Source organism: Mus pahari, chromosome 3, assembly GCF_900095145.1.
Source record: "Mus pahari chromosome 3, PAHARI_EIJ_v1.1, whole genome shotgun sequence".
NCBI lineage: Eukaryota > Metazoa > Chordata > Mammalia > Rodentia > Muridae > Mus > Mus pahari.
In genome coordinates, this window is record NC_034592.1 from 155,181,378 (window position 1) to 155,199,941 (window position 18,564).

Sequence of the window (18,564 nt, forward strand, 5' to 3'; positions counted from 1 at the left end):
CACACACACACACACACACACACACACACACACACACACACGCACACACGAGTCGCAGTCCATTTATTCTTATGGACACAGTGGGAAGAGGGCCAGAGGAGCTCAGCTAGGCCTTCCAAGAGGCCCAGGCAGAGGAACAGAGGTGTGATCAGAGGCATCTTTAGAGGACAGAGGCAGCTGCTGCTCTCACCGCCCGACCCTGGTCTCTGGCTTCCCTCCTTCCCGGGGGCTGCAGACCAGAATTCCTCCTGCCTCACTTGTGCTGGGGCTGGGTGCTGCTGGCCTCTTGGATCATCTTCTTCCCTAACAAGGCAGGCACTGAGAAGTGTGAATCGCTTGTCCTACACACTGCGTCCCATCTCCCTCCACACCTGGGGGACCTGAGGCAGCCATTTTGCCAAGTGTGCCATGATGAGGCCCAGGACAAAATGCCAGTGTGCTTAAGTGATGAGTCAAAAGGGGGAAGCCTTGATACCACAGATATTCTAGCCCAGGAGTCAGCCAACTGCATCTGGCCAACTGTCTGCTTTAGCAAATAAAGTTTTATTAGAACACAGCCAGTGTGCAGTCACAAATGCAGCCTTGGCTGCCCCCGTGCTACCTAGCGTTGGTGAAAGCAAGCCACTGGCCTCCGAACCCGAAGCGTCCAGCCTCTGTAATGTTCTACAGGCATTTGCTGGCATTGTAGCCCGCGTTGATTAGGCCTGCCTATTCACACCGCAGAAGGAAAACTCCAGGTGAGTTGTTCTTCATCGATTATAGAAAAACTGACTCCAGCCACTGCATTGGAAGGACCAAGGCCTTAGTGACAAGTGAGACTGTAGTGAACCCTTGTGACCTCCCTGGCCCCAGTGACCCAATTCTACCCGGACCTAACAGCCGGCTGGACCCTGGGAGGACAAGGAAGGCGACCGGGCCTCTTCTGTTCTCTGTCTTTTGGGGATTCAGGGCAAAAAGGAAGTGACATAATCCTGGAGTCCAGAGGTGCCTCTGGCCAGCTGTGCTGTGAGAGAGGCTACCCACCAGGCTGGCCTTATGCCAGAGTGTCCCCAACCTCAGGCAGGAGGCTCGGCCCCTGCGTTCTCCCACAGATGCCTCCGCCTCACATCTGGATAGCACATGCCCTTTGGTCCTTCAAATGCCCTGTGACCATGTTGGATCGCCATGTCAGATCCACTCAGGATGGTCAAGAAGAGGAGCACACGTTCCCATGTGCCGGAGCAGAGAATCCCTGGGCAACACACACACACACACACACACACACACACACATACACAGAAGGAAGAAGGGAAGGAGGGAGAGGGAGGGAGGAAGGGAGGGAGGGAAGAAGGGAGGGTGGGAGGAAAGGAGGGTCTTGAAGATCCGGGAGGTGAGGGGAAAGCCCTGGAAGGTACCTCCTTGGGAGGGGCTGTGGGTCATAAGACGGCAAATCCAATTTTCGGGCCGTTTGTTGAGTGACTGTGTAAGCTTCCAACCAATGTGCATCAATAGGCTGCAGAAAGCTGCTTCTAACACGTGGGCGTGGGGGAGGGGTCCGTGTGGCTCCTCGGTGCCACGGACCACCATACCAACCAGGACACTGAGGAGTCTGGGGGGAGCTTAGTTTTGTCTTGGTTTTGGTTTTCTATTTGAGTCTCAATCTATAGCTCTAGGTGGCCTAGAAACTATACGGAAGAAACCCAGTCTAACTTCAAATTCGTGGCAATCCACCTGCCTCTACCTCCTACTTGCTGCAACTGCAGACGTCACTCACCACCCCGCGCTGAGAAAACATCTTATTTTCACTGCCTCCAGGATAACACAGGCCGCACAGTCATAAAAAGTAGAACGCAGGCCGTGCCACGTGGAGACACGCTCTTCTTGTAGGCCCCACAGGGAACCCCTTCTCTCTAAGGTCTCTCCATCCCAGGGGAGAGGAGACAGTCAGGTGTGGAGAGGCCTGGCCTCTGATGTGCCCAGCTGACCCTAGCATAGCCCCTTACATGCCCACTGTCCCCTCAAGCCTCTTCCCCACCAGTCATTGGTACCCACATTTCTAAAAGATGTTTCCATTGAAGAACAGGGGAACCCAAGTCTGAGCCCCAAGTTCAGCACTGAGAGCCATGTGACTTAACCCCAGGGCTTTTTACTGCTTCTGTTTCTTAATTTATAAAAGGCTGTCAGTGACTGCTGGCCTCCCCCAGCAGGGAGACTGTGAGAAGAACACCAGCAGTAATAAAGGCATCTAGGATTCAGGAGCACAGAGGCAGAGCTGCCCCGGGGCTCCACACGTTCCGTGAGTTCACCCTCTTCTTCCTACCAGGAGTCGACAGAAGAGGTCATGTCATCATGTCCATGGAGAACAGGAAGGAATGGAGACGCCAACCAGCTGGTTGGGATAAACCTGAGGAGCAGCAATGGTGCCCCCAGGGATCACAGGACTGTCCTGCTTCCAGTAACCTTAGGTGAGCCAGAGCCTGGCATGACACCAACTCAAAGCACAGGAGCCTGCACGGGTAGCCCTCGCTTCTCTCCTATTCCACCCAACCCCCACCCCCACGTCCAGCACCAGCCTGGTGTACAGGACATGGCTGGCCAGGAATGGGAAAAGAAGGCCATGGAGCTTGGACAGAAGGACCCAACACCTCTCCTGTGGTCTTTTCTGTATGAAAAATGGGGTCATCAGGCCTCACCCACAAAATTCACCCATCCATCCCTCCCAATGTTGCATGCCTGTCTCTGGGAGCTGAGGTGTCCAGAGGGTGCTGACTTCCGCCCCACACCACACACTCGCCCCCTGGAACCCAGCTGTGACGCTTTGGTGACTAACTTGGGGGAGGGGGGCTGCAGCTGGAAGGAGGGACAGCAGGCAGGCTTTGCACACTGCCTGGGTGGTCTGGGAAGGGCACCTCTGACCCGGGACCTCCCCCAGGGCCAGATGGAGGAAGTGAACATTCAGCAAGCCAGGGACTCTGCAATTTGCCATCCAGTAGGCTCTGACGTCAAGCCGGCAAACATCAGGCTTCCAGAAGGAACTCTGCAGTGTTGACACCACACGAGGATGGAAGCAGATGTCCTGGAGCAGGGAGGGAAACTGAGGCCCGGCAGGCAATCAGCTCCAAATTCTGGTGGCCACCAGACAGGTCTCCTCCACTCACATGGTGTGGCCTCAAGGTTTGGAGGTCTTGGTTTACTGTTAGTCGGGGTGAGGACTGGTAATCTGCCTCCTGGGGGGTCCTGGGGTTACCCTGAGCTTGACCTCTGCAGGAACTACAACAACATCAAGTTCCCAGGGTGGGCACAGGGCACTCTCCTGTCAGCTCAAGACCCAGCACACAGTAGCTGCTGGTCCCCCTGACTTCCCAGGGGGCCCTGTGAGCCTTTTACCCATGTGGTTGCAGGAGGGGACGTCTGTCAGCCATCTGGCTGTCTACATAAGCAGGGTGACCTCAGAATGGGGTAGGAAGGGTCGCAGTGCTGTTGTCACCTAACCAGACACCAAGGTGCCCTGGAAGACAATCATGAGACACCCTCATGGACTTGCTGGTGGCACGTGCAGATGGGACCTGTGCGTCCAGATGGCACTAGGGACCTCTCATTGGAGACCACCGGATGGGGAAGACCATAAACCCATCCAGAGGGCTAGGAGTCACCCTGTCCTGTAGCCCATCCCAGAAGTCCTCACCCACACAGACAATGACCTCAGTGTATTGTCTGGATGGTCTAAGGGCAGTCCTTCCCTGGCCAGGCAACCAATGAAAGGCCTTCCTGAAAGCGCTATCCATGAACAGGTATGCCTTCCCTTCTGTCCCTTATCCAGGAAGCAGGAACAGACAGAGCCTCGCCCCGACGGCTCAAAATTTCTTTAGCTAGCAGCCTGGAGAACTCGGCTTCCAAATGAGCAGTTGATATTTGGAGCCCCGTGGGCTCTCTGGGTATCGGCTTCATCGCCTGAGCCCCCTCGCCTTTGGAGCCCCATGGGCTCTCTGGGTATCGGCTTCCTCGCCTGAGCCCGTTTACTTTCCTCAGCTGGCATTCCACATCCTTAACAGACCGTGAACCCCTCCCTCCGAGGGGCACCTGTGGCTCCTCAGGAAGCACTGGCTGAGAACGCTGGTGCAGACCCCGTGCCATAAGCTCCTCCCCCCCCCCCCGCATAAGTTATCTCTTTATAAAGAGTCAATACGCCCAGCTTGACAGGTTATCGGGTGTCTCCACAGCTATTCAACTCTGTGAACGGAGATCAAGGGCTGCTGTGGGTCAGACCACAGGGTCAGACGGGCGTGACCGATGCCACCAGACAACGTCTGCGGACGATGAAGAGAGTATCACTGATGTGCCAAGTGGAGTTTTCTCTGGTTTGTTGGTAATCATTTTAAAATATGAAGACTCGTGCTGGGAAGATGACTCGGTGCGTCAAGCGCGCACCAGCCAAGTGCAAGGATGTGATTGGATTCCCAGCAACCACGTGAGAAGCAGAGCATGGCACGGGGGTTGGGGGGAGTAGAGACAAGTAGATCCCTAAAGTTCACTGGGCAGCCTGTCTAACCAATCAGTGAGCTGTGGTTCACTGGACAGCCTCTCTGGCCAATCAGTGAGCTGCACATTGAGGGAGTGAGGGACCCTGTCGAAAAGAAAAATTTACCTGAAGAAAGCAACACAGGACGGCAGCTGATCTTGACCTCTGACCTGCACGTGCCCGTGTGAACATGTATCTGTGCACACCCACCCAAGCAAACCCACACCTACACACATGTAAACATTCACTCACACAGGAAAAAACAGACTCGAAAAATGAGAACAGCAGCCTTCAAGTCAAGAGTAGCCACCAGGGTGACAACATTCATTTACCAACTCCTGATGCAGGAAACATAACTCTGGAACTTTCAAGATGGCCTGAGTAAGACTCGGGGGCAGGGAAAGGGTAGAGACTGGGAGAGGGGGAGATGGGACAGTTCAGAAAGCACAGAGAGATCCTAAACACTGCGGTCTACACTCAGCCTTGAACTTAGGTGAGCTTTCCGGAAAGGAATGTTCTAGAAGGTGGGGGATGGGAGGACAAGCTCAGGATTGTTCCAGCTCTCTACATCTTGCTCCCACAGCCCTGGGCTGCAGAAGAAAGAAAAAGAGGGAGGATGCCTAAGCTAGACTGCCCTTGTCACCCTCAAGATTCTAGCGAGGGCCCAGACTGAAGCCATGGCCTCAGAGGGCCATGCTAAACTGCAGAGAGCTGGAACAAACAGAAGCAGACCACTGGAGCTCCAGGCAGATGACAGGAAGAGACAGTGGGGTACAAGGTGGCTCAGTCAGTGAGGGGCTTGGCTCCAAAGCATGAAGACCTGACTGTGATCTCCCAGAACGCACGTAGAGAAAAAGCCAGAGGATGGAGAGGCAATATTGCTCAGTGGGTAAAGGTGCCTGCCACCAAGCCTGACCAACTGAATTTGGAATCCACACGATAGGAGACAGCAGACTTCTTCAAGTTGTTCTCTGACACCCCCCCCCCAAGTGTGTGGCACGCGTGTGTGCCCACAAATGTGAATTTTCTTTTAAAAGCTGTGTTTTTCCAACACCAGGAAAACACAGATCCCTGGGTTTCACTGGCCAGATAACCCGACTTACTTGGTGAATTCAGCCCAGCAAAAGGCTTTGTCTCAAAAACCAAGATGGAAAGCAACGGCAACGGAGGAATGATACTTGAGGCTGCCCACCGGTCTCCACGCACGCACGCGCACACACATACACCCATGAGTACAGGGATACACACACAACACGGAGGAAAAAAAAAAATCAAAGATTGCAAATCATTGCAATGGGAAACGCCATGCCTCTCTCGGGAGGGGAGAGGTGCTACCAGACGCAAGGTGCCTCTGTCCTGTCGGGTCCTGAATAAAGAAGGGCAGGTGTGAGAGCGCAAACCCACTATGCTGCTGGAGGCCTCTGGGAGGTCTCAGAACTGGGCAGGCTGAAGATGTGACAGCAGGCAGCACAGGCAGAGACAAGTTCAGACGAGAGTGTTACTCACTCAGCAGCAAGGGACTGGAGCCTCAGCCCTCACCGCGGAGGAGAAACCATCAGTCCTCCAGCCTCGTGACCGTCGTAGCAGCCACAGTTTATTCAGGCCCCACCTAAGTTCTGACTGTTCATAGAATGGTCCAGGATCCAGCATCCAGCATCCTGAGGAGACAAGCTTTCCTATACCCCAAACCTATTCTATTTGAATCTTCATTTTGAAAGGTGCCCTGGGAGATCCTCTGGGAAGCACACACGTGCCTAAGTACACGTGTGGAAGACGCCTTGCATGAATCCTACTCTATAGGGCTCTCGGATTAAATTCAGTAACTGTCCCCACCCCTCTCGATGTTGCCCCTGACACACAATTTTAAATCTCTCCCTCATACCAACTCATGAAATCCTCTAACAACCCCAGGGCCACACCCCTTACCACCTGCATGTTGGAGACAAACATGCCAAGATCCGGACAGGTCCAAAGTCACAGACTGAGAGCGGGCAGGGCTCTAGACACTGACAATGTGTGGTCAAAAACATACCTTAAAGTGAGTTAGAAAGCTCTTTAAGAGCAGATGGGGCCAGATACTTTGCCACCTGAACACTGTGGTAGTTTGAATGAGAAATGTCCCCCACAATCTTTGGCATCTAAACACTTGGTCCCCTGTTGGCCGCACTGTTTGGCAGCCTTGCTGGAGGAAGTAAATCACTGGGGCCTCTCCTACTTCTACCTTGATGTTCTATGGTTTCGGTCTGAAGATGTGAGCTCGCTGTCCCTGTCACTATGCCTGCAGCCTGCTGTCCTCACCATTGAGGACGCTGAGCCTCAGGCACTGTAAGCCAAAATAAACTCCTTTTTCTCTATGTCAGCTTGGTCATGGTGTTTTATCACAGTCACAGGAAAGTAACTAAGACCCACACCATCCTCTGTGTGAGAAGCAAAACAGGCAGAACCTACAAGTCCTTAAGCATCCAGATGGCATCCCTGTAATGGGACCCAAGAGTCACCTCTGGGAAGTGGAACCCAGGACCTGGGGGAAGGACAGTAGGGAAAGCTCCTTAATGTGACACACTTTCATCCTGTTGACTATGGGGGAATGAGTAGTTCCTGTTCCAAAACAATAAAAACAAGGTGCTTTCCCCCCACCCCTAAAACTGTTGACGATGGAGCCGGAAAGATGGCTCAAGACTGACAGCGCTTCCTGCCTGTGATGGTTTGTACATGCTCGGCCACTATTAGGTGTGGCCTTGTTGGAGTGGGTGTGTCACTATGGATGTGGGCTATAAGAAGACCCTCATCCTAGCTGCCTGGAAGTCAGTCTTCTGCTAGCAGCCTTCAGATGAAGATGGAGAACTCTCAGCTCTGCGTGCACCACGCCTGCCTGGATACTTAATGGACTTGATGATAATGGACTGAACCTCTGAACCTGCAAGCCAGCTCCAATTAAATGTTGTCCTTATAAAAGTTGCCTTGGTCATGGTGTCTGTTCACAGCAATAAAACCCTAATGAAGACCCAAGACCAGTTCTTAGGACCCACATCACTCATCTCGTAACCCCCTGTAATGCCAATCCCAAGGGATCTGATGCCCATTCCTTGCTCTGAAGTCGCCTTCACTCATGTGTGATACACACACAGAGATGTATACATGGGAGGGAGGGAGGAAGACACGTCAAGAAGGACCAGCTAACAATGGCGACTCACCACTACCGTGTCTTCAGTGCTCCAATCTCCCCCCATAGAGAACATCTGGCAATGAATGTCTGAAGACTTAAAAGGTTGGGGATACCAGCAACCATGCTTCATTTCCCAGGAGGCCAGGGGCCGAAAACCTGGCTGGCACACCCCGCTGCTCTGAGTGTATTATGTGCCCGGGGCTCTAGGCTTGTGAAGTTCTCATGTAGCAGGTCTCGGCTGACCCAAGACTCTGCATGTCCAACACAACTGCACCCCTGCTGACGCTGTGAGCAGCAGCAAGGCCGTCTCCGGCCCAGCTTGCCCAACTCCCAATCTTCTTGTGTAAGTGGCAAGAGCATGCGTTGGGTTTAGGTGAGAAACAAGAGTATTGAGGCTGGTTGAGATGGGAGCAGGCAGATAACAAAACCAGTTGGGGAACTGCTACTGAGCCCTTTCTGAAGCTCGGGGGTAGGGGGTTCCCCTGAGAGTAGAGGTGTTGGTATCTGGGACTCACCATCCAGGGTCTCCACAGAGAGCTGTAAGCCCAGGTTGTGCCGAGGGTTGACCACCCAGTGGTTGCTGGTGGCTGTGATATCAAACACCAACCAGCCCTCCTCAGAAGCCCAGATGGTGCGGCTGTCCAGCAAGAAGAGGTCCGACTCCCTGAAGAGGAGAGACAGAGAGACACAGGCTCAGAGTTAGGTAGGTCACAGCTCCACCACACAGCAGCTTACAGATTAGAGAAGCTCTGTGTAACATAACAAGAGGAGGCAGGGCACCGGTCCTCTAAACACAGACTTGTCAGAGTAGGACATGGGCACAATGCGCTCTTAGCAGTTGTGATGGGGAAAGAAAGTAGAGAATTTTCTGGAATAGGGAACTGGCACAGGCCATCTCACTGTACCGTATGTCAGGGGACTGGGGTAGGATACAGAAGAGATAGGAATTATATAGCCTGCAAGTGTCTGGGGCAGAAGGTAGTACCCACAAGGTCATCTACCACATGTCTGTCACATGCCAAGAGCTCCATGCAGTTTGTTGAAGGTGGAAGGTGGCTGTCTGGCTAGCTGAGAGACGGAGCAATGGATGGATTTATGGATATAAGAAGGATGGGTAGATATGCCAATAGATAGGTTAAGTGAGTATATGAACAGACGGATGAAAGATGGATGGGTGGGTAGGTGGGGAGAGATGTGTAGGGGATGGATGAGTGGATGAAGGGAGGGAGGGAGAGAAGGAAGGAGGGAAGGAGGGAGGGAGGGAGGGAAGGAAGAATGATGGATTGATGATGGATGAGTGGATGGATGGATGGATGGATGGATGGATGGATGGATGGATGGGGGTGATGAATGTGCAGGTATGTGGAAGAAGGGTCGGTAAACGAACACCACCCCAATCTTGCATACAATATATAAGGTATTCAAAGCAGCTCTTGGGGATTTTTAGTTATTGAGACATGATGGTCAAGTAAAATACTAGAGCCCCCAATGCTGTGCTGGGAACTGAGTTTAGTGACACCTCTCTCCAACCTAGGCCCTTCCCAGGGCCCCTCACAGCTACCATAAGCCCTGGGGTTACTACCTCCCTGGGAACAGGAAAACATTTCGCTGTTCATACAGAAAACCCTCAGATACGGCGACTGTTGGTTGTGCACAGTTCACTGGCTAGACTCTGGAGAAGAAAACTCAGGCAGCTTCCTGTCACCAGGTCCTCACAACAACCCTGTGAGTTGGGGCTCCTGGACACACTACTGGGGAGATCTCTGTGGGCAGAACTGCGATGCAGAAGGCAGGCCTGGTGGGACTTTCTCTAAACTCTCAGAGCCTTTGATAAATCAGACTCATTGTCGTGTGTTCCACTAATAGCAGTCGGAGCCAACACCAGACGCCAGCCTGAAAAGACTGTCCAGTTGGTCCTAGTCCCCTCCTCCTACCAAACTGCTGGCCTTTCCCAGCCATCAGCCCCATCAACACAGCCAAGCCGGGAAGCTAAGCTGTACCTAGACAACTAGCCAGTGTTTTAACTTCTCTCCACTTACAGGCCATCAGCATTGCTCTGGGAGTTCAATAGTCACCCAGAAACCAAACATGGACACAGCTAGCACCGAGGCAGGTGTGAGGGGACCGGTGGTCTCATAGATCAAAGTCACCAAAGGCACAGAGAACCTAGGTGGCCTAGGCAAGTCACATGCCCAGGCTTGGAAGTGGTGGGCAGGAGATTCCAGACAAGGACAACATCACCAGGACCATAGATAGAGGTGTGGGTGGTCCCGATGCACACTGCCCCATACCCACTTTAGAAAATGTTGAATTACATCATTGCTTCGGCCAGAAAGTCATGCCTCCTTCCAAACTCACGTTGAAAGCTAATCTGTAATGTGATGATATTAAGAGGGGAGCTTTCCAAGCTGGCTAGCGAAAGAAGATGGGGCCTGTGGGACTAGACCAGTTCTTGTGTGAGGTTTCCAAGGAGATCATCTGAGCCCTTTTGTGCTTTCCTGCTTCCACTGTGAGAATACATAGCAACAAGGCACCATCTTGGAAGAGGGTAACATTTGCCAGACCCTGTTCCCACCAGCACCTTGACCTCCAGCCACCACAACTATGAACATGAGTTTCTGTTCTTGTGAGTTCCCCAGTCTTGAGAAATTTATTACAGCATCATAAGCAAACTAAGATGCTACAAATTCTCATCTTAAACCAGGAAACCATCCACCAGGTAAGAGCCCTTTTTGTCCCTAAGGGGGCCTCCAGATCTGCAGTTGTTTGTCTTCTCCGTGGCTTATTACAGAGTCGAGGAAGCTTCCTAAGGGCCCCACAGGGTTTGAAAGACCCTAAGTTTGACTCTGATGTCCACACTGAGTAATAATAATAACCTGCTCCTCAGGTTCTCGTACCTGAGGCCCCTTTAGAGGTGACTTCAGAACTTGTTTGGGGGACATCTTACATAGCTTTCAAAGGCACACACAGGGAAATCTGGGTGGCTTCATCTCCAGTTTGCCTGATGGCTTCCCCGACTCTGGAGAGCTCCCTGGACCGAAACAGCTCGATACCCTGATAGACAGAGGATGGAAGATGTCACTCCATGTCAACTGGGGACATCTGCTCAGAGCTGGAGATGAGAAACCTGGGTGGCGACGCTGTTGGGAATATCAGATGTGCAGCGGGAGGGAGCAGATGCTGGCACAGGAAACGATGCCTGTGACCGGTGAGGTGGGGGTGGGGGGACAGAGCAAGTCTCCACACAGGCTTTCCCACCCATGGATGCTAAGTCTTCTTTCATGAAAGGCCAAGACACTGAGGTCAGATGTGTCAGGCCAGAAGTGACTCGTCGCAGGATCGCCAAGAGGGCGGCCACTCCCCATCGTCATCTCGGTTCCCAGCTTATCCCAGGCATGTATGGAAGAGCCACACCTGATCTGAAGGGACAGAGGGGGATAGCGGTGGAGATCCCACACCAGAACAGATGCAGGACCACAGGAGAGGGACAGCAGGTACCCACTCAACAGTACTTTCCCAACTGTGTGGGAAAAGTGGATTCCTGGTCCAGCTCACAGCATTGCGAGGGAACTCAGAGAGCCGTGACTGGGCCTCCAGGATAGTGCAGAGGTGGGGAACCCACAAGTGCTGGGGCCCCAAGGAACAGACATGCATTCATTTACCTTCACCACTCCCGAAGCCTGGGTGCTTCCCAAGCCTGGAACTCTGAACTTTCCCCAGCCCTCAGTCATGGTCCTTGTCACTCCCACGTCGGTCATGGTGGCACACGCCTGTAATCCCAGCCCCTGGGAGGCCAACTCGGGACTGGTCTGATCTATGTATGAGTTCGGGCGGTAGATATGGTTTCCGTTTCACATGTGGGCCTGGGGACACAGTATCATTGCTCCGGGGCAAGCCTTAGACGTGGTGGAACTAGGCGTGGCATAGGAAATCTAATTTAAGAACCACTATCCCACGTTCTCATCCCCTGATCGCCAGGTCTTATCTCTGCTGGGAGGGAGGGGGATGCAGTCCTGCATGGTGTCTGCCATTCTCTGCACCGTGTGGGATAGAGACATCGCCAGAGGAGGGTGGGAGCCAGGACGGGCTGAGGACGACAGCTGTCGTCCTCAGCCCTGGTGTCTTCTGGGTACAATGAGAACGGGGTCATCTCGGATGGTAATTGGACAGAGCCAAGTGAAGACAGGCACACTCCCGGTCTTCCAGAGACACACACTACCGGTTAGGGCAGGGGTGGAGAATTCTCCCTGCTAGGCTCTAGGAAATCCTAAGGACTTGCTTGGCAATGCTCAGCAGAAAGGCCTCCATCCATACCAAGACTGTCGACGTCACACACAATGCAAAGGCACTCACAGCTGTGCCAAGACTCTAAATAATAACCACCAACCAGTCCTGCTGCCTGTACCAGGACGTCTTCTTCCCTCATACAGCAGAGGAGGCTGGTCTCCAGTGCGAGCTGCTGTGTCAACGGGTCCCTACAGGAGCAAGGTCCAGCTAGGACCAGGACTTGAGAATCTGAGTTGCTTCTAGATTTATCCCCTGGAAACTGAGTCACCAAGTCGGCAAGCCTTGCTGCGGTAGAGGTTGGGGGAGGGAGACGAGGGGGGTCTTCCTGTGCTGGATACTTGACACAAGCTAAAGTCACCTGAGAGGAGGGAGCCTCAATTAAGAAAATGCTTCCATAAGATTAGGCTGTGCACAAGACTGTAGGGCATTTTTTTAAATCAATGATGGATGTGGAAGGGCCCAGCCCATGGTGGGTGGGGCCCTGCAGGGCTGGTGGTCCAAGGGTCTATAAGAAAGCAGGAAGAGCAATCCACAATGAGCAAGCCCGTAAGCAGCACCCCTCCATGGCCTCTGCATCAGATTCTGCCTCCAGCTTCCTGCCCTGTTTGAGATCCTATCCTGACGTCGTCCAATGATGAACAGTGATGTGGAAGTGTAAGCCAAATAAAATAAACCCTTTCCTCCCCACCTTGGTTTCGGTCATGGTGTTTTGTCGCAGCAATAGAACCCCTGGCTATGATGCCTCCTGAAGAGGGGGAGAAAGATTGTTCCGCTGGAGGGTCTGCATCAACGACTTTGCTGTTACTGTGATAAACACCATGACCAGCAGCAACTTAAACAAAAAGGAATTTATTTTAGCTGTGCCTCCAGGGAGTAGGACCAGCCCATCGTATCAGGGAAGACAGGGTGTCAATCAAAGAAAGCACAGCAGCAGGAAAAAGAGGCCGGCATAAAGTGGAGACATAAAGGTTCTCTGGAAAGTCAGTTGTATTGGATGGTGTTGGATGGGGTAAACATGAGAAGGAGGGTTTAGCTGAAGCAGACACAGGAGAAAGGATGTTCTGCTAAACCAAGCACGTGAAAGGGCATGTGATGAAGGATTCTTTGCTAACAACACGCATGTATTGTTCCACCTTACATGCATGGTTGAACTGCATTTTGGGACTCCATAGAGAAAAGACCCCCCCCCAACCCCTGCACCAAAAAACTTCTGGTGGTGTGCTGCAGTTTCTTGCTGCTTCTGTGGACTTGGGCTGCTTGGCAGAGTGATGTCAGCTGAGACAGACACACATGCTGAGGCAAGACCCGTGGACCCGTTTGGAAGGTACAAATAGGTTTAGGCAGACAGTGACAGAGGCTGAGCTTGGCTGACTCTGCTAGGCAGGGCCACCACTGCTGATTCGTGTCTGCTAACCCAACTCTACCGAACTGGACTGCTGGTGTGTCTGTGAAGTGTTTGCGAGTGGATCGAGCTGCCGGCCACTGTTGACCTGTGAACTGAACTGTCAACCTCCAGACCACACAGACAAGCGCTGCTCCAAAGAACCTTTCTAAGCAGGTCCACTTCCCCTGTATCCTTTCTTTTCCACTACCTCTGATGGGTGGTGGGCTAGAAGGGAGGTTAAAATGTTTAATAACCATCATTAAAAATAAGGTTTGAAAAGAATTAAAGTTTCCGGGCTGGAGAGATGGCTCAGCGGTTAAGAGCACTGACTGCTCCTGAATTCAAATCCCAGCAACCACGTGGTGGCTTATAACAATCTGTAATGGGATCTGATGCCCTCTTATGCCCTCTTCTGGTGTGTCTGAAGACAGCTACAGTGTACTTGCATATAATAATTATAATAATAATAATAATAATAATAATAATAATAGAATTAAAGTTTCCCTGGCAGATCACAGTTCAGCCATACACAGAGAGGAGAGCGAGAGAATGGAGGGTGGGATGAACAACCCCCCCCCCACAGTGGTGTACTTCCTCCAGGAAGGCCGCACCTCATACCCTCCCCATCACCATCCCCAGCTGGGGACCAAGTCTTCAAATCTGAGAGCCCACGGGAGCCATTTCTCGCTCTAGCCACCATAGTGAGGGAGGAGGAGGCCCGCCATGCCTATGTGAGGTGTGAGCTTGGGCATGTCAGCTCCCAGCTTCATTGGTGACCTCAGATGGCCCCAGGAACAGAAGAACCACCTGGCTAAGCACTTTCCAATCCCTGTGCAGCAGAGTGGCTGTCACTATAAGCTATGCACTGTGGACGGTCAGCTCCAGAGAAAGATAACCCAGACAATACTCAGGATGCACAGTATTGAAAACTGTCTTCCAAGAGGACTGCTCAAAACGCTATGGGTATATCCAGGGCAGGAGAGCACTCCATGCCCGCTTCAAAGAACCACATAAGCCTACTTGGTGGCAAAGGGACACAGGTACTGAGCCAAAGGTGTGTACAACAGTGACATCTGGGGACACAATCTAGATCAGGAAGGAAGGAAGGGAGGGAAGGAGGGAAGGAGGGAGGAAGACAGACAGACAGACAGACAGAAAGATTAAACCTCAAGTATGAACTAGAGAAATTAAAAGCACAAGGTGTCTTCCCTGTCTTCATATGATTCAGTGTTTTTTATGAAAACAACAGTGGGGCCGGAGAGATGGCTCAGCCCTTAAAGTCTAGGCTCACAACCAAAACCAACAGCAATCCCTTCTTATTCAAGCTGGTCAAGAAAGTGCCGGACAGGAAGACAGGTTCCAAGCCTGCACGGCAAGGTGAGCATGTCGGTGCCTCAGAGGACAAGTGTAGCCGACTTTGATAGGCTGCTCTCTAAAGACAGCCACCCAGCCACACAGATCAGCTGCATTCACTGTCAGGGAAAAGTGGAAGGAAAGGAAAATGAAACTCAGGTGGGTAAAGGTGCTTGCTGACGAGCCTGACGACCAGAGTTCAAGGCCCAGATCCGCAGGGAAGAGAGAGGAGCCGCAGTCCTCGGCAAACTGACAGGCGAATGCGAAAGATACAAAGGACAAGGGAGGTGTTCCGGCAGCAAAGCGCTTGTATCGCAGGCATGAGGACCCAAGTTCAAATCCCCAGCACCTATTTTAAAGACTGGGCGTGGCAGTGCTTGGAAGGCACAGACAGGAGGATCCCTGGGTTTTAGTGAGCAGCCACCCTAGCTGAATTGGTGAGCACCGCGGTCAGTGAGAATGCATTCCTGAAGATGACACTCAATTTCAAATTCTGGCCTCCAAACATGAGCACATGAACCGTCCCCATTCATGAACCATGGGAACATATGTCCACACACTCTCTGTCCCACACAAATCTAGCTAGGGCTGGGATTTTGTGCTCCTTTTCTTTGCCATATTGTAACTTTTTTTTTTCTGGCTTGAGTCTGAACAGATCTTCTGCACACTGTCATACCTACTGTGCGTCATATATGCAGCAGTCCCACAGGCTGTCACACCCACTGTGCGTCATATGTGCAGCAGCCCTGCTGTGTCCAGAAGACAATGTTCCTTTGTAGTCAACCACCACCTCTGGCTCTTATACTCCTTCTGCAATGATCCCTGAGTCTAGGGAGTGTGTGTGTGTGTGTGTGTGTGTGTGTGTGTGTGAGAGAGAGAGAGAGAGAGAGAGAGAGAGAGAGAGAGAGAGAGAGAGAGAACCACCCCATTTAAGGCTGAGCACTCCATAGTCTCTTATTCTCTGCACCCTGACCAGTTGTGGGTCTCTCTGTTAATCTCCATCTACTGCAACAAGCTTTTCTGGTGAGGGCTGAGAGATGCTCTGTCTTTTGAAATGTATAAAACTCAAGGGTGAGGCCGTACCATAGTCATAGTCGGCACAGCGCCCCTGCAGGAATAACTTCCTGAAGTTTGCAGCCCTCACACAGGAAGCCTGCTTGTGTACTCTTTGGACTCTAGAAGGTGAAAACCTTAATTCGTCTGAGGTTGTCCTCTGGCCTTCATGGTAGCTCATGCATGTGTACACGCATGCATGCGCGCACACGAACACACACACACACACACACACACACACACACACACACACCGCATCAAGACACAGAAGGTCACCTTCTCCCCTCCAGAAACCCTGCTCTGTGTGGTGTGAACCTGGGCTGACCCTGATGCAGGCACTGGGATGTGAATAATTAACCACCTGGCTGGGGACTGCAAGCTGCTGGGTCCAGGGAACCTCCTCCCAAGGAAACCCTGTGAACTGCAGAAACCTAACCCTGGAGGGGAAGTGGGTGGAGCCACCTTCCACACACACATCAGGACTCTCAACACACCCTCCCCTGGAAAGTTCTACCACCATGGAAAGTGGGTATTTTAAATCTCCAGTGTGGGAGGGTAGAGAGTCCTGTCTGGGACTTCTGACTACTCTGAGGCTATTTCTAGTCTGCAAACCCCAGGGGCCTCCAGCCATTCCCTTGGGGATGCCCACATGTCCTCATATCAAGACTACCAAGGACAGTCTTTTTCTTGCAAGAAAAAAAAAATATCCAAGGGCCCCTCTGGAAAGTCTGAGAGCGATCAACCACAAGTGAAGAAGGCCTATTTCAGAACCCAGTCCCCACCTTGGGGAACATACCTTATTTGAGTCCTACCAGAGGGTCCAGCACCCAGGGTCTTGAGGGCCCAGGAGGCCCTTAAAGTCCCTGCAAGACATCTGAGTTGCAGCTGAGAATGGGGAGTGTGTGTATCAGGGCTGCTGCTGGTGGCCGGAAGGGAGGGAGAACCTGGGTGGTTGCCACACTCTTAAAGAGATACCACTGAAAGTGTTCTCAAAGTGCCACGTGGTGGTGTACGCCTACAGTCCCAACTACTAGGACAATTTCATGTTCAAGGCCAGTCTGTGCAATCTGGGTAGAGTCTGCCTCAAAATGAAAATTAAAAGGGGAGGGAGATTGGGTTGCGGGGAGGGGATAGCTCAGTAGTAGAGTACATAACAGACTTCAGGCTCTCGGAGTGCAAGCTTCAGAATTAATAGGGGGTTCCCCAATATCATAGCCCCAAAACTCAGCTGGAGCTACTTCAGGGACCCTCAGGCACAGTGTACCACCTGCAGGAACCCTCAGCATAGGCCACCACCTGCAGGGACCCTCAGCATAGCCCACCACCTGCAGAAACCCTCAGGCATAGCTTGCCACTTACAGGGTCCAAAGTCACCACACAGTCATCCTTAGTAAAAGGAAGACAGTGTATAGTCAGATATCAACATGATGTGATGTTGGCAGAGCACCCTCAACCAAGAGAAGCCACTTCTAGAAGCCAGGAAAGGCTAGGAACTGAGTCCCCCCGCCACACACACACATATCACCACAGTCCAATTCAGACACCTAATGTCTTCCTCTGTGATATCTATGCCATTTTAGTTTTTGCAATAGGGTCTCTCTGTGAACTTGGAGCCTCATGTTCAGGGTTGGCAGACAAGCTAGCCAGCAAGAGCCCCAGGATCCACCTGTCTCTGCCCTCCACGGTGGCATCATAGATTCACATCACTGTGCTCTGCCTTTAAAACAGAACAGAACCAACAAACAACGACAAAGAAGCAGAGTCTCCCTGTGTAGCCCAGGCTGGCCTCAAGTTCAGAGATCTGCCTGCCTCTGCCCACTGATGCTGCCCAGCCTGTCCTAGCTCTCCTGTGGTATGTGATGAGCGTCCAGATCCCAGGTCTTCATGCTTATGCATCAAGGACTTTTATCCGCTGAGCCATCTCCTCGGCCCTAGAGTTTGGTTATTTAAGCCATTAAATGTGTGGTCCCTTGTTACAGCCACCTGCTTAGCATCAGCACCAGGAAGCACCTCCCCTGCCATACCTGTGCCGGACCTGGGGACAGAGACAGCCAGAATGGGGTCTGAGGACCAGAGGCCAGCACAGCAAGACACAAATTGGGGAACCAAAATGCCAACAAAGCGTCTCGAAGAGAAGACCTACGAAAGAGCAAAGGGAAAGATCGAGACCTGGGGGTGGGGGGGAGGAGGCTCAAGGGGACACTCCAGCAGGGCAAGAGGAGACCAAGCAGAACCAGCACAGACCAGTATAGACAAGAGGGCTTGCACAAGTGTTTCTGACAGAGGGGCCAGAGAGAGCCACGCATGAGGCCGGTGAAGAGAGGGTGCAGGTGGCTGTGCGCGCACAGGAGGCTGGGGCCACAGCCTGTAGGCCTCTGGCCACTGTAAGTCAGGTGCTAAGCGCTGGAGAACAGAAAGCACGTTTGGGGTGCAGAATCTTTGCCAGTTACCCCCCTCACCCTCCACTCCTTCCACACCTTCATTCTGCTGGGCATGATGGGGAGGGGGGAGGGAGAGAGAAGGAGGGAGAGGGGCAGGGAACAGAACGAACAAGCATTCCCAGGCTAGCATGATGTCATGTGGGTAGAGCCCTTGTGAGTCAGGAGAGAACTGGATGGTGTACCTGGAGCCAGCCCAGCACGCACACTCCAGGCTCAGGGAGGCCCAGGAGGCAGATCAAAGTCCTGAGGCCAAGTTGGCCCTGCAGGGTTGGGTCACCAGGCGCCTAGAGCTGCCCACCTCAGTGTTAGGAAATGCCCTGCTTTTCCAACGAGGACCTAAATGGTCCTGGCGTCCCCGAGACTGGCGGATGAAGTCAGAGAG

At 52.5% G+C, this 18,564-nt stretch overlaps 1 protein-coding gene across 1 annotated transcript in view; it reads right to left on the reverse strand.

Moving 5' to 3' along the window:
• Nucleotides 1-18,564, reverse strand: part of Bmp7 (bone morphogenetic protein 7) — a 71,570-nt gene that overhangs the window by 15,379 nt on the left and 37,627 nt on the right. The window contains exon 3 of the mRNA XM_021192867.2: nucleotides 8,180-8,328. Coding sequence (XP_021048526.1) covers nucleotides 8,180-8,328 — 149 coding nt within the window. The remainder of the gene's footprint in view (nucleotides 1-8,179; nucleotides 8,329-18,564) is intronic.